We start from the raw sequence: 22,510 nt of genomic DNA on the forward strand, positions 1-22,510 counted from the left end.
GATTGTAAGTTTAATTGCATTGTATCGAAAGAAAACATGAATACAAATAACCGAAATTTCTTTGAGGCACTACTTAAGCATTTCAAGAATTGAGTCATCTACATTGGTGTTGAAAATGTGAAAATATAAAATGTTGGTGAGCAGGTATTAATTCGCATACAATCACTAGCGGTATCAAAAGGTCTCATCGTATCTATGATTGGCAATATTTTACAACACATAATGCATATAGTCGTTTACATTTATTCGCCTGACCTCACTTGAATCTGTCAGACCTTTCACACAAATCTTCCCTCTCTATTAGTGAATGCAATGACAAAAATATCGAACTCCAAGGTAAATTTCAAAACTGTAAATCCATTTTAACTGATAAAATCAAACGTTAGACTTAATCAACCAACAGAACCAATAAAACGATTGTAATATTCCTAATTTGGTACAATCAGTTTCCGTTTTGTAGCTAGCTTAACATCCAACTTGCATGACAGGTGTTTATTGTAAGGAATGGTCTGCACACGCATATCATTTGCAATACAAAATACACAAGAAGGGATCTTCAATGCATTACAGCTAATAATAATTTTATTTTCATATTGTAACACAGTTAACAAAACAGTTAATCCGCCTTTGAACACATTTTGAACGGAAACCAAATAATATATGATACTAGTACATGATACAATGTCTAATTATGGTAGAAGTGAAGTGTGTTTATGGCAAAAGGTAATATAACAAAAATAACGACCTCCGAGGAAAATTCAAAACGGAAAGTCCCGAATCAAAATTGCAGAAATCAAAGTCAAACATATCAAACGACTGAATAACAAATGTCATATCAGGCATTTTCTGATGAAGAAAATGTTGGATTGCACCTGGTTTTATAGCTAGCTTAATGTTTCGATTGTATGACAGTCGCACAAAATTCCATTATATTGACAACAATGTGTGATAAAAACAAACAAACATAATAGGTAAATAGGTAAAAATGTCAAAAATTGAATTACATCAGTCAACATTGTTAATTATTATAAAAGCTAACAAGTATATAAACAAAGAAAAAGCAAAACGGCATAAGGAAAAAGCGCATAAGCAAAAACGAGAGACAAGAATACAATAGCATAATAACAGAAATTAGGCCAGAGCCTCGTCAAATCAGTAGTAACAAAAGTATACTATATTAACAGGAATAGTAATATTTTACAAAGACAATTAAAGAACATTATAACACGAAGTTAAGATGATAAACAACGTCAGTACTTAGAATCTATACTTCAAGACCGTCGTGTATTATTTGTGAAGTTAATACGGAATATTCATAAACCAGGTCTTAGTATCTTCTAATAAACCTTTTTTTGAAAAAGGACGAGACGTTCTTTGACATATAACCCTGGTTTATCAACATTTTGCTCAGACTCTTGTGGTGTTTTATAGTCTGAGTAACAGCTGCATGCTATTGAATGCCGAATGAGTATGAAAAAGTACATCACATATACAGGTGAAGTTGGTATATTGCTACTTAGATGGGGGAAATGGATAATTTTCACATCTATATCGTCTCGTTTGGTCATATATTCTGGTACTTAGATGACTGCTTATGTTACATTTGAGATATAATCTAAAAATGAGGCGGAGAAAGACGTGTCTGTTGTTTCTTTAATTTCGAGTTCTGGAGGATATAATAATGTAACCCAATTAGATAATTTTGGATTGTTAATGGAGAGAACATTATCAATATATCTGCATGTGCAATACAATTATCTGGCTTCTTTGATCTTCTTAGTTTTGACTCATACGAAAATAAAAAAAAGTCACCATGAAGAGACGAATAATTTGTTCTCATAAGAATGCCGAAAATTTGTTGAAAAAAGTCTACCCTAAAATTCAACATATACTAATATGTCGTCAATAAGAAAATCCAGCATACTGGCTTCATTTTGTTTACCTTTTTTTCCACTATAAACAAAATATGCATAAAATTATAAGATAACTACTGAAAAGTTATATTCATGTTTTTCTAAAAGATAAGATTGACAATTTGTTTTAAAAACATTTACACTTTTACTTTCTTTCAAAGTTAAAGGCATGGAGTTCAACAACTAGATTCCAGAATATGTAAAGTGCATTTTTATAAGAATTCGTTCCATATTGTCTAACGAGTATATCAATATATGGGAATATGATCTTAATGCAGAGTTATTAACAATTTAATATGAAAAATTCAGATAAATATTCAGCTACAAACATTTTATGTAACAACACTGCCATAAAATAGTAAATAGTAAGACATCCCAACTCGTTAAACATTAAAACTATGAAATTTACTCTTCATATATTAACCATGCAATCCTCATCATTACAAACAAACAACTCTTTGATGTTACTTAATTCAAGTAGGGCAATAAGTTTCTTTATACAAGAATTAAGCTCCAATATCTATTATAAAATGCATTGAAATTTCGTTATTTATAGAACAAAACTGTTACATAACATATTATATTTATAATGTTGCAATCATTATACGTAAAGAAACATTTTCAGAAAATATTTTCCTATTTTCATTTTCACTTTGGCATATTACCTAAGAACTACACATTAAAACAAATGATCTATATCAAGACTATAAAACAGAACATAAAAACGTAATTACAAATACGCTTTAAGCTTACATGATAGATAATATAAAACTTACTCAAATATCATTAAAAATGAATAATTCCACTCTCTTTATAACTGTCATGGTATAATCTTCCCCGACCAATGTTGATATTGCTGCACCATTGAAGTCTCATTAGATGTTTATTCTTATATTGCATATCTTAAAAAAATTAAGGGTATACTTCAATAGTAATAGTATGTTTCCGTGACACCTTCAACTCTGTCATTGTTGAAAAATCAGTTAATTACTGTGATGGTTTAAAATACCCTAGGAATGACATTTGCATTTAAGAAAAATAATTTTTAAAAAAGCAAATGCGGTATGTTCGCCAGTGAGACAACTTTTCGAAAGAGTTCCATTATATAAAGGTAGAACTATTTTGTTTTTTGTTTCATATTTTCTTTATATGCTTTATTAAATATGGCCTTTGTCATTTTATGTTTAAAATCTGCAAATTTAATTGTAATAACCTAAAAAAAAAGAACTACAATCGACTATATTCACTTATATGTTTGTGTACACAATGGTAGTCTGAAAGAGACCTGGTTTGTGTGTAGGGCATATTCACTAACGCGTTGACGTGCTATTATGTGATTATTGCGAGTGACAGACATAATAGGTACTGTTTCACGCAAAATTATCCTTACATACTTTGGCTTCAAAAACCCAAATATTTATTAAAGCAAGATCAATTGTAATTGTATTTTGATCCGTGGTACATGGTATTAACATATGAAATGTGAACGCATTTACACGCAACTGAGAAACTGAAAAGCGTGGGAAATCCCCTGTATCTTCATATTTACAGAAATAAGTTGTTAGCTTATTCTGCAGAATATTCCGATTGATTGAAATAGGGTTGGGTTTTCTACATACGAAAGTACCATAAATTAATTATATTATATATGTCACTGCATACATTATAAGTTCTAATTGTTTTGTTTTCTTTCTATCTAATTCTATCACTGATAAAAACTGCAAATGGCTGTGGGAAAGTCCATGAATCAGATATCCAATATGTATAAAGTTTATTCATTTCATTAAACAGTTTTGTAGTCATTAATTCTTCCTTATATTAAAGGAAAAAAAATAACACTAAAATGTAAATGCATGTTTTATCAAACTGTCAGTACTAAAAGGTTTCTAGGGATGACATAAAAGGACAAATTATATGCAGAAAATTTGTATCAAGTATTTGAAACAACTAAAGGAATCGCATCATTTCGTATATATTGTGACTATACGAACGGTGTTTCTGGCAGCGACATCAATAATTAAACTTAATTTCATAATTGACTTCTACAGATATTCAAAAACGGAATGAGTTTTGATTGGTTGTATGAATTGTTATGAAGATAACAACATTTACGGTAATAGTTTTACTGCAATAGATGCGCATTTCAATAAATGTTTTTTTTTGTGATTTTCGAGGTAAAAAAAATAAATATGAAGAGCTGACAAACCAAAAAAGGACAGATATTTTAACAAAAAAGCGACCAAGGAATCAAAGAATTCTTCATCAGCGATAAGTTTCAAATATAACGTCCTATTGCAATGTTTTTTTTTCGCAAATAACATGCCAATTTTGAGTTTTCAACTAAATGTATGCTTTAGTTGTGAGAAGTTGAATTGTAAGTGTAATGCTGAGATCTTGAACAAAACTGGTATCAGAAGTGAGAAGATTGGCATTATTTTTAAGATTTTTGTCTTATTTTTTACAATAATTGTGTTTTGTGATTAATTTCTGATTGAAAAAATGAAATATATTTCTTTCAGTTGTCAAGTCCTAGTTTCATGTATGTCAGTATTTGAGATACTCCTTTTAACGTTTTGCATAAACATTGCGTTTAGCGTTGTGGTTTTCTCTTTTAAAATATTATTAAGTGAACTCTAAAATCGACTCATCCTTGGTTGTGCATTTCATAAATGTTATTCAACTAATAGCACATTTTGATAATTGGAGTCTGGCATAGTGCATTTCTGGCAAATGATTTTTTAACGTTGTCTTTGATATAGCGATAGTTCATACATATAATAGCCTGTCTACATGGAGGTTCTATGACCGAACCCTTAGTCACAGTTACAAACTGTTTATGAAGAGTTGTTTATATTTGTTTTAGTCATCTGCTGCTTATCGTTCGGTAGTGTTAGTTCATTGTATTTGTTTTGTACGACCATTAAATAACTGTTATTTTCTTCTACACTACAATCTGAGTTGAGAAAGAGAGGATATCAGTCTCAACACTTGTTGTATTTCCTTCTACTTATTCGGTTTTCGATTAATTTGTTGCTGAATATTGACTGTAAGTTTGATTTGTTGCTAAAACAATTACTTTCAGTTTGAATTGTTGCTCAATTATGACTTTCAATTTGAATTGTTGCTGAATATTGGCTTTCAGTTTGATTTGCTGCAGTATATCTAGTTTCAGTCTTTATTGTAACTGTATATCTATTTTCGTTTCCGTAGTTACTGTATATTCAGTTTTAGTCTCATTTGTTATTGTATATTCAGTTTTAGTCTAATTTTTTTTATTACATTCAGTTTCGTTCTCATTTTATTGTTTATTCTGTTTCAGTCTCATTCGTTATTGGTTATTCGTGTTAGTGCATATTCAGGTCAATCTCATTTTTACTACATATTTAGTTTCAGAATCATGTGTTACTTCATATTCAGGTTCAGTCTCATTATTTACTGCTAATCTGTTTCAGTATCATCTGTTTCAGAATCTTTTGTTACTTCATATTCAGACTCAGTCTCATTTGTAACTGAATATTCAGGTTTTATCTCATTTGTTACTTCATATTCAGGTTCCATCGCATTTGTTACTTCATATGCAGGGTCAATTTCATTTGTCACTGCATATTCAGGTTCCTTCACATCTGTTACTTCATATTCAGGTTCCATCTCATTTGTTACTGCACATTCAGGTTCCTTCACATTTGTTACTTCACATTCAGGTTCTATCTCATTTGTTACTGCACATTCAGGTTCCCTCACATTTGTTACTTCATATTCAGGTTCCATCTCATTTGTTACTTCATATTCAGGTTCCTTCACATTTGTTACTGCACATTCAGGTTCCTTCACATTTGTTACTTCATTTTCAGGTTCCTTCACATTTGTTACTTCGTATTCAGGTTCCATCTCATTTGTTACTGCACATTTAGGTTCCTTTACATTTGTTACTTCATATTCAGGTTCCATCTCATTTGTTACTGCACATTCAGGTTCCTTCACATTTGTTACTTCATATTCAGGTTCCATCTCATTTGTTACTTTATATTCAGGTTCAATCTAATTTGTTACTTCATATTCAGGTTCCTTCACATTTGTTTCTGCACATTCAGGTTCCATCTCATTTGTTACTGCATATTCAGGTTCCATCTCATTTGTTACTTCATATTCAGGTTCCATCTCATTTGTTACTGCATATTCAGGTTCAGAAGCTGAATATTCAGTTTTAGCCTCATCTTATACTGCATGTTTAATTTCAGTCTGAACTGTACCTGCATATTCTGGGTCAGTCTCATTTGTTACTGAATATTCCTGTTCGATCTAATTTATAACTGCATATTCAGTTACAGTCTCATTTAATACTGAAAATTCATGTTTTGTTTCATTTGTTTCTGCATATTCAGGTTCAGTTTCATTTATAACTGCATATTCAGGTTCAGCCTCATATGTAATTGCATATTCAGGTTCTATTTCATATGTAATTCCATACTCAAATTGTGTTTCATTTGTTACTGCATATTCAGGTGCAGTCTCATATGTTATCGCATACTAGTATTCAGGTTCAGTCACATTTGTTACTGCATATTCAGGTTCATTCTCATTTGAAACTGCATATTTAGTTTCACTGTCATTTGTTTTATTATATTCAGTTTCAGTCTCATTTGTTACCCCATAATCAGTTTCAGTCTCATTTTTTATTGCATATTCAGGTTGTTTAATTTGTTATTGCATATTCAGTTTCAGTCTCATTTGTAATTGCATATTCACGTTTAGTCTCATTTATTACTACTTATTTAATTCAACCTCATTTGTTACTATATAGTCAATACGGTATTATTTATTACTGTATATTCCATTCTTTTTTGTTGCTATTAATTTAGTTCAAACCGTGTTTCTTACTGTATACTCTGTACATCGCTCTCGCTTTTTTTTCTGTATTTTCATTTTTTTTTGACTTGATGCTGACTATTCAGTTTCAATTTGATGTCTTGTTGTTCAGTCTCAGTAGTAGCGGCATAGTTCATAGTTTCATTTATTACTGTTCATTCAGTTTCAGTCTTATTTGTTGCTGTAATTCAGTTTCAGTCTTATTTGTTGCTGTAATTCAGTTTCAGTCTTATTTGTTGCTGTAATTCAGTTTCAGTCTTATTTGTTGCTGTAATTCAGTTTCTGATTCTGTTGTTGTTAAACATTGTGTTCACATTTCATTTGTTGCTATATATTCATTTTGGTTTCATTTGTTACTGTACATCCGCTTACACTTTTAATTGTAGTTCTATGTCCACTTTTAGTTTATTGTATTGCTCTTTACTCTTTTCCGTTTCAGTTGTTGACATACTTTGAGTTTCAGTCTCGTTTTCTGTTGTATATTCAGTTTCAGTTTTTCTTCTCACGGTATATTCGGTTTTAGTCTAGATGTGACCTGTTGTTTTCATTTTAATTTGAGTTAAATTCTTTAATGTATATTCAGTTTTAGTCTCAACTATCATGATTATAGGTGTACATTGTACGATATTTTCGTTTATATCCAGTTTTCGTTGTATCTTGTCATCGTCAATGCGAGATTAATTTTAATCCTATGATACTTATGAAATTGTAACGGAAATTTTCAAACGGTAACCATTTATGATCATAAACCAAGATGTGACGTTAGCTGGCAGTATCTAGAAGACTTTCTGTCATAGACATCCTTTATATGTAACGTCGTCAGACCCAGTAACATGTGGTTAACATATCGCTCATTTTGTAAATTTGCAATGATTGTAACCATTTGACATGAAGCTGTTTTCATATAGTTCAGAATCCATTTATGTTGTTTTCTTCGCCACGATTAAACTGCCCACTATGATACGAAAACTGTAGTATATCCTGGTCCTTAAAACCTCCACCTGTTGCCTTGAACCAAAAATACATATAAAGTTCATAAAGCCGAAAGCTGTACAAAAATCCACCACATATAATAGTACAGGGAATGGCGCTATGTCATAAAAGTAATATGAAAAACTTTCTATGTTAAAGCCGTTCAGTTCTGCGTGATAAAAGATATGTATAACATAAACTTGGCATTTTCCTTACTATCATGAAAACTTCATTATAATCAAAGTTAAAGCCTATTGTTCTTGTATATTTTAACTGAGTGGTACTTGTAGATCACTATGTTTCTAGGGAATGAACTCTAGAGAAAACTATATCGATTCAATGAAATGTTTATTTAAGGTCAGAGTGGCTCTTTGTGAAAGGAAAATTGTAAGCTTTTGTAGATTTCACTATCAAAGGAAATTATAGTGTATTAAGTTTCTGAGAATTCGGATGTGAAACTTAAATCACGTATACATGTTTGTAAGTGTCACTTCTTTTTGTGGGAACTATTATTCTCCTTTAGAACCATCTTTGTGATCTGATTAAAATAAATAAGTATATCTACAAGTGTAACATTAACGCCAATGAAAAATGAATGAATATTTGTGCTCCTGGTGACACATGATGAAGGGTACTATCCTCTTCAGCTACTTCAAGAAAAATTAAAACGTAGATTGTTTTGTCTTCTAATTATAGCTGGATTGGAATACTTAAAGTTTCGCCTTCCAATTAACATCGTCAACTTCACTATCTTTTTTAGTTTCAATATAGTCTGCGTCTTGATATTTCTAGTCTGTAAAACTTATTGCACTCATTGAATTTTGAAAAATTCATGTAAAATACTTTCCATCATAACAAAAAGATTTTCACAGGACATTTTCATATCTTCAGTAATGGACGAAGCTTTCACAGCATCCTTAGCCTGGATAAGAATTTCAGGACACGAAGTCATATTACCCGTCTGACTCATATATGAAAATTTTAGATAATACATCATTATATCTGATGGAATGTGACAAAAATCCGATTGTCTTCCATTAATGCCCTCAATGGGAATCAAGACACTTTCTTCTGGCACTAACACTGGCTGTTTACTGAGATGTCTTATCTTTGTTATTAAAAGGCGCCTTTCCGTTCTTAACAAAGTTTTGTACATACGCAAATACTCTACCGAGTATTCCTGTATCCCAGTATCTACCAAGAATGTTTCATTAATCAGTGATTCTATATGTTGAAGTACAATAGAACAAAATCTGTGTTGTCCAGATTGTAAGAGACGAAACCCTAGCAGTATCCAACCAGATACAGAATCTGTTTTTGTGCCCATAATAGAAAGGAAGTTCATTGAACGAATTGTCATATACGATTTCTTATTGCTTACATATTTCTGAGGTTGGACGAGTTGTGATATTATCTGACACTGTTGTAACAATTGGTAACAGAATAGACTTTGAAGGAAGGGTTTGTAAGCATTTGATACAATCTTCAGCACTGCACGTTGGAGGAAACTTTTGAATTCCACAGATGTACATTCAACTTGAATGAAAGGAAACAAGGTAAACATTTGCAAGTCTGCATAAATGCGACTTTTTGCTACCCAAGTTTTATTGTCTAGATGGTGACAATACTGTTTTACTATTGTGTCCCAGAGATCTGTTTCAGTTGGTTTCCATTCTTGTATTTCTGATTTTAAGGCCAAAATCTTTTCATTTTTCTCGATTATATTAACTTCTGGTATAAAGAAGTCTGGCATGTTTCCCGATGTTATACAATTAACCAACTTATTGAAGCAAGAAATTAAATTTGCGAGAAAATTACTTCTTGCCCATGATTCTGTTGATTCTTCCATTACCCAGAACATAACCGTTTTAATTACATACGATAAGGAAACTACGTTTGTTGTTGAGAAATCTTTTGCTAATTTTTGTCTAATATAAATTTTCAAGAGCAAATATGTCAGTAATTGGACATGACTAAAAGACCGAACAATAACTTTGGAAGCAAGTACAAATGTCAACTGCCACAATATTTCGGAATCTGGAGAGCCTGGATATCCGTTCGGAACTAATAACACGCATTTCTTTATCGTGAACACAAGATCTTCTGACAACCATCCATTATTTTTCCTTGGAAAAGACTCTAATAATTCATTTGCCTGACATGGTCCTAAAGCATAAGTTAGGCTTAATGTGCATTCGGACTCTTCTAAGGAATTTGGTATACATGTATGAGCTTCTACAGACAGATTTAATTTAAACAAATGGCTAGACAAATATGATTTCGAGCGTTTCATTTTTACACATTTTGATATCAAATCAAACTCCAAACCAGAATGTACTTTTAAATAGACATAACCTGGATAAGCTGTATTTGTGTCGACAATTAAATGACATCCTGTTCCAGATAACACTGTTTTGGGACTTTCGAATGCCATGTCGATCCATTTTAATACAAAAATTACATCTATGCAATCTTCAGGTTCATATATTCCCTCGCAAATACTACTAACAATAACACTTCGTTTATCGACAAAGCTGTCACTTATGAAATCCCGGAAATCACAAAATATTCTTGTCATTGCTACCTCTTTTTTTCTCAATATCTTTGACAGAACACTGTATAGGGAACCAAAATTAAATATCATTTCAGACACAATATTGTTTTCCCTTGATGTTTTCTTCGAACAGTTATCGGATTTATATCTTTGTGGTTCTAATGTTTCACCGCTATCAAGAGAATAATCTGGATGAAAAACATTATCTGTATCACTTACATTGTAAACGATCGTATCAAGTGGACAATCACTTTCTATATCATATTCCATATTAATTGGCCACAACATATTTGGTGAATTTTGCATTTTTCCTTTTTTCCTGAAATAAAAAAGGCATTTAAAAGGGAAACTCAATGTGACACAGGGAGCTTTACTAGGATATACATGTTTCAAAAAAGTTTGAATTTCTTCAAAGCTCCCTTCAAATAAAACCCGTCTATATAAAAAAAAAATAGGAACTAAATGCTTTGCTCTGTACAAAAATAAATAGACCACGTTCGTAAATATTTTGCAACATGTCATGCAATCTTTTTTAAATGTAAAATGAACCATACAGTCGCAATATTTGACTAAATATACTCAAACATCGCCCTGATATTTTCGACGGTCTTCTAAAAGTATGGAAAGATGAGTCATCATTGTTACCGTCTTTATATGACAAAGAAAATTATTTTTGTACTGACATAGGCATACATACTAAAAAGCTTCTTTTATATGAGGTCTGTGAAAATTCAACTTTAGTTGGTCGTTTACTTCTGTGATATTCGCATACAAATAGTTTTGCTTGTTTTCTGCATATGTAATGAGCAAACAGCAATGTTCAAATTACTAATTTTTTTTATATTTTCTCCCAGTTTCCAAAGTTTGTGCCAATAGACCTTATATTTACTGACAAGTATATGTTTCTTATTTTCTATATATTCTTTCCATGCAAAACACAAAACATTCCATGTAGATCGCATAACAAAAAGTGCAGAAGAAGACTATCTCGCCATAGAACCCGGTCTCGCTGCGGTTGGAGTTCATTGGGTTTTATCCTTAGTTCTACATGATATCCATATTATACAGCCTTGGCTTTCAAATATTCGGCTTTGAGCGTTCCTGCAGAAAGTAAATTTAGAAGAGCGCGTATGAATTTAAAGCACTAAGGTTTGTGTCTGAAGATCATTCAAGGTCATTCCAATAGTTGTTTGAAAAGTCTAAGCTGCCTTCACTGCATTTAATTGGAATAAAAAATTTTAACATAGCTTAAAAATTAGCAATTGTCTGTTGGCATGATCTATAAAATGTGAAAGATTGTAAATATTAATATACTGGATGTTCCACATGTAAAATAAACACAGTTTGGTAAGACAAGTTTTGGATTTACAGCTGCTACTCTGTAGAACATCCTACCTGACCATTTAAGGACTGAAAATAGTTTTTCACAGTTGAAAAGCCTTGTAAATATAACGGAATTAGATGAGACTGTAATCAAAGTGAGAGGATTAGCGCTATAAAACCAGGTTTAATCCACCATTTTCTACATTTGAAAATGCCTGTACCAAGTCAGGAATATGACAGTTCTTGTCCATTCGTTTTTGATGCGTTTTGTTATTTGATTTTGCCATGTGATTATGGACTTTCTAAATTGATTTTCCTCTAAGTTCAGTATTTTTGTGATCTTACCTTTTTTTGTACAGTCCAGCGACTCTTTCCACAAATAATCTTATGAGGAAAATTTATCGAAAGTTATACTAAAATGTGTTTGACTTACGAATATTTTTACTCTTAAGATTTTTTTTAAAAGAACCACTGGACTGGACCGAAAGCTGTTGTTCTTCATGTAGATAAGCTTTTTATAATAGTTTTTAGTTAAACGTTAGCATATGCCTTAAGTTTTTCATGGTTGCTTTATTCTAATCTTTGCATTTAACTATGTGTGCAAAATGTTTTTTTTGTGCTAACATTTTGGATGTGCTTTAATTTTGGTCATGTTTCAGTTTTAGCATCTTTAGATGATAAGTTTAGGAGTGCTTATCATGTATTTCAATATGCCTATGTATTGGTTGTTACGTATGCTGTTAATATTATCTAATAGGCTTCCAGTGAGTGTTGTCTGATATATTATTAAAGTAATAAGAAACCTCAAATTAAAAAAAATGCATATGTTTTTTTATAACTCAATGGATACTTTACATTATAAAACTTATTTACAAATATATTTTTTCTGAAGAAAATTCTTTAATTTATTCATATTTAGAAGAAGTTTACTTAATTTTAATTGCTTCCAGGAAGCAATTCCCCCGACATATTTTCCGTATGCAAAGTGACCTTAGTGTGACCCAACTCGTAAAAATCCGGTGATCGCAATACGCATGGATGTCCTTAAAATAAACTATTATCTGAATTTACATGTTAAACACGTGCTCAATTTTCATGCTTTTTTGTTGATTTATGTTGATTGTTGACAAACAGGTGACAATCGTTAAACTTCGGCTTCAAAACACGAACTTTAATTACTTGCCATATTTTCACAACAACACTGACACATTATGATTCAGAACAATAATTTAGAAATTCTGAAAACTTTAAAAGGTTAGAACGGTATTTACTTCTGATGCAAATCAATCACTTACTCGATCTGCTCTTCCATTGGAACAAATGAACCAAAGCAGAAATTTATTGAATACAGATGAATACACCAAAAGAAACCCACAGTCTTGGTACATGTAACATTAAAAAATACTCCAGTCCTGCTCATCTAGGTTGCAACAAATAAGCCCCCTTCTTCCACACAAAGTTTTCAGCTATAGACAACTTTTTTCTGCACTGAGTTGTTTTTGTTTTGTTATGTGAATTATTTGTCCTTGGATATTTTTTCCCGCCAACTAAAAACTATTAAAAAACTCAGAACGAAAAATATTGAAACTGTACTTACCTAATTGAACACAGGAGTATCGTTATAGTCTGATAGAACAATATACGTTGGTTATCGTAGTTACTCAACTGTTAAAATACATAATGATAAAAAATTCAGATTACTAAGAACTATGTGTAACCAGGAAGTGGGAATTCTCAGTAATGTGATATATTTAGAGAGCCGTAACAGTTCTTTGATAACGTCTATTTTTAAACCTTTGAAAAACAACTTGACAATTTATCAGCAATATAAGCCTTTTGTGTTGTTTTTTTTTTAGTCATTCGACTGTATCTGAAATGTAATGAGTCATAAATTAGTGTATGTATTTCAAAATTTCTAATATTAGACCAAGTTTTAAAGGGCAATAAAATATCAATTACGCTATAAACCAATGATAAATTTAAATCTTAAATCTATTATAATCGTTTTCAAGTGCATAATATTACACAAGTCCAGCTTAGCAATTAGAAATGGAATAATCATATGATTATAAAAATTATTTTTTATTGATTATTGATATGGTCATACATGTCGATATTTTAATATTCATTGTACTATTTTAATATTCATTGTATTTTAAAAATCTTGTATAGCGTCGTACACATTTTCTCTGTGAATTATAATTAAACTTTTCATAAAACTTTGAATATTTCAAAATACTAAGGATTTGTTTACCCCAGGCATTACATTTATGATGAGTTTGTTTATAATGCAATGTCCGATGTTTCGATCTGTTTAATTCCAATAGTTCACTGGCGTATGGAAATATTCTTTTTCAATGACTTCTCGACTTCGGCAGTAAATCGCTTGCTAAAGTGTGAAATCCGTTTGATAGTGCGGGATGTTTAAATACGCTGCCACATTATGTCGAAAAAAGGGGAGGGGTGTGTGTGTTAAATCAGATATCTTATGTAGGGAGATCTCCGTGATCTCCAACAACTCTCTGATGGATTATTAATTTCAAGGCAAATGTTTACCCTATCCACAATTATACGTTCTTTTCAACCCAAATAATTTAGACGTTATATTTCGATGCTCTACGATGCATGGCTACATTAACGAGCGATTTGTATTGTCGATCAGGATGAGGGACTTATTTTTCCCAGTGAAAGTCCACACTTCTCGCCCTGTTCCCAAACCTTCTTGTTGTATTGTTAATTTGTGCCCGTCTTGGGTATCAGCTACTATTATGCCAGGCAATGGACTTAACGCGAGAAAGAAGACGTAGATACTCTTTCCGAATGGATTAAATCTGTGAGGTCGTTGATACAAATCAGAATTAAGAAACTAAATGGGTCTATCAATATCCACGCTACGTCAATTTTTAAAGACCCATCTGTTGCAAAACACTTGTTCTACCTCCATGACAAATATGTTGTTGTCCCCGCAGATAAAGCCCCAAACAACATCGTTTTTGTGTTTAAATATCATTACATAAACTGTTTGGTAAATGAATTAGGTATTGACAATTCACTTGGAAACTCAACATATAACCTCAAGAAATGTACCAAAGAGGAAATCCTGGATAATCATAGGTCTGTTCTATGTTCCTTTGGAATTTCAACCAAACATGAAGAACTGGATCTTCCATCACTGTATTGGATACCTAAACTACTAGTGTCTTTACAAGCAACGGTTTATTGCTGGGTCTTCCAAGTGCTCAACGAAACATCCTTCTAAATTATTAACATATAATTTATCAGCAATCAAAGCCGGGCACCAAAGTTATTGTGAAACTGCCTATTCTAGAGGTGGCGTGAATCAGATGTGGATACTTAAATTTCCAAAGATCTTTTAGAGTACATACAATCTAAGACTCTCTTATCTTTCAATAGTATTACAACATTTAACTTTTTTTTAAACTTTACACAAGTATTACCCAGTCCAAACTTAAAGACAAATTAAGAGAGTTGGTATCACTTTGTTTCATTAAAAAGAATTGCGAACACAGATACAAGTATCTTGTCTTGGGGAGGGATAAATCCTATTTTGTAAAGAATCAATTTGATTCAAACAAAAAATTCTTTGAAGCTGACATTATCAAGATGCTTGATTCCTTGATTGACAGCATATTTGTTACGTTTGGAGGACGTGTTTTTCAACAGACTGTCTGAAATCCAATGGGAACCAATTGTGCCCCTCTTCATGTCGACTTCTTTATTATTATGAGGCTGACTTTATACGGGAACTTCTTAGGAAGAAAGATAAGAAGTTAGCAACATCCTTTAACTTTACGTTCCGCTATATAGATGATGTTCTCCCACTAAATAATACAAAATTTGGTGACTATGTTGAACGAATCTATCCAATCGAACTAGAGATAAAGGATACTACAGATACAGTTAAGTCTGCCTCATATCTTGACTTACACCTACAAATTCACAATGAGGTTTGAAAACAAAACTTGACAACAAAAGAGATGCTTTCAGCTTCCCAATTGTGAACTTTCCATTTCTGTGTAGCAACATTCCAGCAGCGCCTGCATACGGAGTATATATATCTCCCAATTGATACGATATTCCCGGGCTTGTATTTCCTAAAATGATTTCCTTGATAGAGGATTGCTGCTCACAAGGAAGCTGTAAAACCAAGAGTTTAAAATGGGGAAGTTGAAATCATCCCTTCGAAAATTTTATGGACGCCATCACGAGTTGGTTGACCGTTATGGAATAACCGTTTTACAGATGCTATCGAATATGTTCCTTATGTCATGACTACAATACCATTCCCTTTTCACGATTGTGACCTACCGAATTAGACTTTTTACCGGATTTGTAATAAAACAAGCAACACGACGGGTACCACATGTTGAGCAGGATCTGCTTTCCCTTCCGGAGCACCTAAGAACACCTTCAGTTTTTGGTGGGGTTCGTGTTGCTTAGTCTTGAGTTTTGTATGTAAATGTCTTCTGTACTATTATTTGTCTGTTCGTCTTTTTATCTTTAATCATGGCGTTGTCAGTTTATTTTTCAATATATCAGTTTGACTGTCCATCTGGTATCTTTCGTCCCTCTTCTATCAATCAACCATTTAAAAAATATATATAGTGTAGGAATAGACGAGTATGTACACATAACCGTTTCATATAAAAGAGGTATCAACTGGTCAATTTATCTGTTTATTATTAGATACCATGTACTTCCTTATCCCAAAAAAACTAGTGTTATCAATTTGAAGATTTCACATAACCGCGGCTACTCCCTAATATTCCTATCGGAAGTTGAAAGACGATTTCTACAGTACTTTATTACGAATGCATGGTTACATGATATGGTAGAAAGATGGATAGCTTTATTTGATGTAATGCAATTTTTAACTGTACACTATTCATACGTAAGTTCCCTTGTATCGTTATTCTGTACCCTATATCATACTTTTGGACTGTAATTGTTTTTGAATATTTCACGTGTACCACTCTTTACAGCAGTTACAAGACACGACGCTTGTTGAAATCACCTCCTTTTTTATACACAAGTGTACTAGTATACACGGATGTTTGGTTGTTGTGCTTGTGATAATACATATGATACAGGTACAAGTTGGGTGTGAACATCCTTCTTTTTAAACAAAACGGGAATATTTCAGGTTTCAACGGTGTGTTGACGTTACTCGGCAGATCCGTTTCAAACCAAAACAATTGTAAGGGTTCCGCGGAAACAAGTGTCTCGCCTTCTTTATGAATGTAATTAATATTTTAATAACTTTAACTGCAGACTGTATTAAGTAATGTTAACTGGAAGAAAATAAGTCCATAAATAAGTAACATAAGAAATAAATGGGGATATATATTTTACAAAATTTCCTTCTGCATACTAGCTTTTGATCATAAAAAAATTTCTGTCCAAGTTTGATAGAAATCCAGGATAGTTAAAGAAAGTTATTAAGATTTTAAAAACTTTATCCACAGAGTGAATGCAATGTTAACTGGCAGAAAAACTAAGTCCATTTATAAGTAAAATGAGAAGAAAAAAAAAAGATTTTCTATTAAACACATTAAAAAACAAATGGAAATTTCCGAAGAAAAAAATCAACAAATAAGGCTGTTTCGATGGTTATAAGTTAGCTTCAGTTCGATGAAGTGTCATTCAAAGTCATAGAGTCATAGTGACGTTGATGAATTTATAGCAATTATAAGATGTTTACTCAACGTATGGCCTTCAACAATGAAAAAACCCATAGCGTATAGTCAGCTATAAAGGACCAATGTTTCATTTTGTGGAGATGATCAACATTTGTTTATATAACCTACCGGTACTTACCTTTTGACAGTTGTCATCATCCTACAGATTCTACCAATGCCAGATACAGATTCTACCAATGCCAGATACAGAATCTACCAATGCCAGATAATGTATTCTAATTGAAATCTTTCGATATAAAAGTTATTCTTTTAACATATATTTGGAGAAGAAAGAAAAAAGCAATTAGGAATTAACTGTGATATATAAATACTTATGTAATCTAAATTCTTTATTGATAAAGTAAAATGTGTCAACAGGTGGGACATAGACATAATCAATCATTAACATTATGTAAGAGGTCAAAGGTAATAACATATCGACAAGTCAAAACATGAAAATGACCTGTGGATAAACGACTGTGTCATAAGGTCAAAATTACATCGTAAACAAAATGGACAACCCGGTAAGTAATTCTATTTAGAATGTAAACATATTTTTAGTATTTTCGGCCATATCTTTTTTATTCCTTCATCGGAATATAAGTAAATGAAGATATTTTTTCGAAAATGCATATCGAGGGTTTTTATCAAAAAATGCCGTCAAAAACCAACAACAAAAACATCGGTTGTGCGATATTTTAAAATGATAAATCGCAGAACAAACATTAGATCTTTTTTCTTTTTTTTTTTTTTTATGTCAGGGGATATTTATTTTGCTTTTTTTAAATCTTTAAATCAAGGACGTATAACAAACATATATGTACGTCCTTGTTTGAATTAATGAAAACATACGATACCATTTCTGTGCATTGTTATATATAATACTACTAGTAATTTTTGGGGTCCTTTATAGCTTGCTGTTGGGTGTGAGCCAAGGCTCCGTGTTGAAGACCGTACTTTGACCTATAATGTTTTACTTTTAAATTGTGACTTGGATGGAGATTTGTCTCATTGGCACTCATACCACATCTTCTTATATCTATATATTATGGCATTTATCGTGAATATTTGTTTGGATTTGAATTTATTATGCACAATGTATGATATTATTATATGAACGACAATTAGCAATCAGTTAATATATCGTTTATACAATATTAATTTAAGAAATGCATATGAAGGTCCGCATACAAGACTTTAAACAATTGTTCATTTTGGTTCCTATTACTGTCAAATACGTAATGAAAGATCTTATCAATAAGCCGTTCATTTGATAAGCATGTTTTAACAAATAAATTACATAATGTTAATTTCTCACGTAATTATATAACTTTATGGTATCGTTAAATCAAACTTTTAAGAAAAAAATAAATATGTTTCACTCATCGAATCAAAATAATAAAATTGATACCTAGCGGAAATAAATATAAAATGTTTGCAGCAGCTCGTGTCATCAAAAGATCTTTTGTGAATAAGTGATAGTAAGTTGAAATGATCTATAATTCATGACTTAATTATTATATAAGTTTACCGGATTTTTGTCGTAATTTGAGTTGTTGAAATGGCTATAGAATATCGATATACATATACAGGATTTGGGAAAGGGGGGGGGGGGGGGGGGTCGATATGTCTTATGCAATCAAAACATTCATCTCCTTAAAAAACAACATTTATGAAATATAACATGTTAATAACATTTTGCAACTAAGGATATCCTTCAACTAAATGAAAGAATTTGTACATGTATCATAGCCTTAAATCTTGTATTTTTATCAAGATTCTCACATAATTGTAATGTTGAAATACGACCGGGGAAATCTCTAGGAACGGTCAGAATTCTTTCTAAAATTGCACTTTTTAACATTTTGATACATTTATAACTAGCTGTACAAGGTTCACACTGAAGTATGTAATGTTGCTACAAACTCAGAGTAGATTTGACACTCTGAAAGAAGAAAGTTTTGAAATTTTCCCTTTTGTGAAAAAAATCATGGAGAAATAGGTCTTATACCTCTCTGCCATTTTCCGGCTGTTTGAACGATTATGAAAGATTAATATATGCTTATACATGATTAACTTGTAGTGTCAATGACTATTGTCCCAATTTAATATCCTTATGTAAAATAAAAGCAGAAGTGATCCTTGAAAATGTAGAAAACTTAAATTTGACTTTATGATTTCAATTTATATATAGATCATGGATGTATCTCAAGTGACAATTACAAAGATGCAGAAATTAGTAAGAGCAGAAATGTATGGAAGAAGACAACTGACTGTTCTTAATGTGAAACTGAACGAAATAAACAAAAGACTTAAAATTTGCAAAGACAGAGGAGTAAATTCACATCTGTATGTATTAAAACAACGGCGGAAAGTGACAGAAAACGTGAGAAATATGTATGGTATCTATGTCAGGAGGAAAATGACGGCAGTTGCCAGAATGATTATATCTAACTTTTCAAATTCAGTGTTTGAATCCAGCAATACCAGTTCAGACTCACAAAACAATGATGAAACAGAAAATTTAAATGCTCCTCGAAATGATGACGCTGATGTAAACACTTCCGAGGACAGCAACCTTTCGATTGATAATTCATCGAATAACACTGAATCAGCGCAACAAGAGATAACTGTGAATGCCAACAGCGAGCAGACAGAGCAGCATCAATAATCTGTGAATGCTAACAGCGATCAGACAGGGCATGACCAACAATCTGATGATACTGAGGCTTCGAATCAGAACATATTGACTTCCAGTGAATAATTCCATCAGTGTCATTTTTTTATTTTTATAATTCATGCTTTTACATCGACGACTAATGCAATTGAAAACAGGTCTCTTTTAACATTTTTTTTTTACTAAATTATTTTATTAAACTATCTACGGTTTTATATCCACTTCCGGTGACAATACAAGAAGTGTTTACATTTCCTTTCAAATTTAACTTTTCGAGTTTGTGGTCCCTCCCAGTGATCAATTCGCGAGGTTAACAAATTTGGCGATAGGAGACGAGCCAAATATAACTACTGAATTATCTAGGTTATCTGCTGGGACGTTATATTGATTATATTATTTATTTCTTAATAATTGAAAATCAAAAAGGAAGAAAGAAAATTGTAATTGAAATCCACACCTCCCTTCCCCTGGTTATTGCCATCCCCCGATAAACATACTATTCAAGACTATTAAAGTAGAAATTATTTTGTCAAAATACACCCCACCCCCTCTTACACATCCTGTGCATATTCTGGCTGACAGATAAAGTTGATAAGTTCCCGATGTGTAATCACTGTCAGACTTTTTTTATTTACTTCATGTGACTTGTCTGCTTTTAACAGCCGAACCAGTCCCAACCAATGCCAAACTACGGCATATATAAACGCCCTGATATATATATCAAATTAAGCAGTTAAACCAAGGATTTTTATACTAATCATTGGTTTAACATGCAATTGAAAAATATCTATAATCTAGGACGATTACATATAGTAAGTATAAAATTCCCTGTTATGATTCAAGTAATTTTGTTAATACCATGTTTATCGAAATAACCAATACCTCTTACCTTTAATTAGTCAGAGGAAACATTTCATTTTGAGTCACAGGAAATTCTATAAATTGACTTTAATTTGTTAATACCCTATAATATACATTTTATATTGTTGTTGTTATATCTTTGTTATCTGTTTACATGTCATGTTATTTATAGAACTGATTAAATATATCAAAGGTACCAACTTCTAATTTTTCAATGGTTATATTTTTTTTATTTATCCGCAATAATGATGCTTTTTCTCGTAATCGATCTCTCCTGCTAAACTGAGTAATACACACAAGAGTAGTGGAACAAAACGGCTGAATCGTCACGTAATTAAAATGATAAAATGAAGAAAAAACTGCAAAAGAGTACATATATTAAGTGATATTTTTTAGCCCTGATGATAAAGCAGATTGTGGAAATCACGATGAATCCTTGCTGTTTATATTTGTTTTTATTTCGTTTCTGGGTTGTCAGCCAACTATTAATTGCATCATGACAAGGATGTATTGCTTGCATGGGTTCATAGATGGCATTGTTTGGAAAATCACTGCCAGTACTGTGGCTTTCTCTCTGAAAAAATAGAGTTATCTCTCTTTATCAATCAAACTGCTTCAACAATTCCACTCTTGTTAGATGTATTTCTTTTTGTATCCATGAGTTAAGCCTTTTTCAACTGAATTTTATAGTTCGTTCTAATGTTGTACTGTTACACCACTGTCCCAGGTTAAGAGGAGGGTTTGGATCCCGCTAACATGTTTAACCCCGCCACAATCTGTATGAGCCTGTTCCAAGTCAGAAACCTGTAATTCAGTAGTTGTCGTTTTTGATGTGTAACATATTTGTTTTTCGTTCATTTGTTTTATACCCCATTTAAGGGCATTATTTTTCCTGATCTGTACGTCCGTTCGTCCATCTGTACCCTCCAGGTTAAAGTTTTTGGTCGGGGTAGTTTTTGATGAAGTTGAAGTCCAATCACTTTGAAACTTAGTACACATAATTCCTATGATATGAACTTTCTTATTATAATGCCAAATTAGAGATTTTACCCCATTTTCACGGTCCACTGAACATAGAAAGTGATAGTGCGTATGGGGAATCCATGTACTAGACTCACATTCTTGTTTGTAAATAAATTAGGCCGTTAGTTTTCTTGTTTGAATTGTTCTACATTTGTCATTTCAGAACCTTTTATAGCTGACTATTCGGTAGTGGTTTTGCTTATTGTTGAAGGCCGTACGGTAACCTATAGTTGTTAATTTGTGTGTCATTTGGTCTCTTGTGGAGAGTTGTCTCATTGGCAATCATACCACAACTTCTTTTTTTTTTTATATAAATCAACAGAATACCATAATCATTAGCATTTTTAGCCAACTAATCAGACTTTGAATAAGGTTTTATGATGAAACAATACTAAACCAACGTTATATGCTCATACCATACACAAACAGTCGGAAGATACCAAAGGCACATTCAAATGAACAAGCCATGTTTAAAACAATGAAAGACGACGAAAAGAAAATCAAGTCAACAAAACGCTACATTTTAAACTAAAGACTGTTTTAATTTTCCTATATAGATATAGGAGGATTTTGTATGAGTGCCAATGAGACAACTCTCCGTCCAAGTCACACTTTATAAAAG

At 31.9% G+C, this 22,510-nt stretch overlaps 2 protein-coding genes and 1 long non-coding RNA gene across 3 annotated transcripts in view; 1 reads left to right on the forward strand and 2 right to left on the reverse strand.

Annotated features, from left to right (window-relative positions):
- Nucleotides 1-2,815, reverse strand: part of LOC143047153 (glucokinase regulatory protein-like) — a 59,564-nt gene extending 56,749 nt beyond the window's left edge. Inside the window, exon 1 of the mRNA XM_076220112.1 lies at nucleotides 2,690-2,815. Within this exon, the coding sequence (XP_076076227.1) occupies nucleotides 2,690-2,700 (11 nt within the window). The 5' untranslated portion in view covers nucleotides 2,701-2,815. The remainder of the gene's footprint in view (nucleotides 1-2,689) is intronic.
- On the reverse strand, nucleotides 565-13,365 carry LOC143047160 (uncharacterized). Its single transcript, XM_076220131.1, has 2 exons — nucleotides 13,226-13,365; nucleotides 565-10,624 (listed from the first exon to the last, which is right to left on the reverse strand). The coding sequence occupies exon 2, from the start codon at nucleotides 5,919-5,921 to the stop codon at nucleotides 5,352-5,354; it is 570 nt and encodes a 189-aa protein (XP_076076246.1). The 5' UTR covers nucleotides 5,922-10,624; nucleotides 13,226-13,365; the 3' UTR covers nucleotides 565-5,351.
- Nucleotides 13,366-17,597: 4,232 nt separating this feature from the next.
- On the forward strand, nucleotides 17,598-21,061 carry LOC143047167 (uncharacterized). The gene is made up of 2 exons (XR_012969426.1): nucleotides 17,598-17,851; nucleotides 19,522-21,061. It is a non-coding gene; the product is annotated as an uncharacterized LOC143047167 (long non-coding RNA).
- Nucleotides 21,062-22,510: the final 1,449 nt, after the last annotated feature.

This window comes from Mytilus galloprovincialis, chromosome 1 (assembly GCF_965363235.1).
Source record: "Mytilus galloprovincialis chromosome 1, xbMytGall1.hap1.1, whole genome shotgun sequence".
Taxonomy (NCBI): domain Eukaryota; kingdom Metazoa; phylum Mollusca; class Bivalvia; order Mytilida; family Mytilidae; genus Mytilus; species Mytilus galloprovincialis.

Bases quoted from the DNA above. Each gene is read 5' to 3' on its own strand.
- LOC143047160 (XM_076220131.1), bottom strand. From the start codon at position 5,921: ATGGAACCTGAATATGAAGTAACAAATGTGAAGGAACCTGAATGTGCA.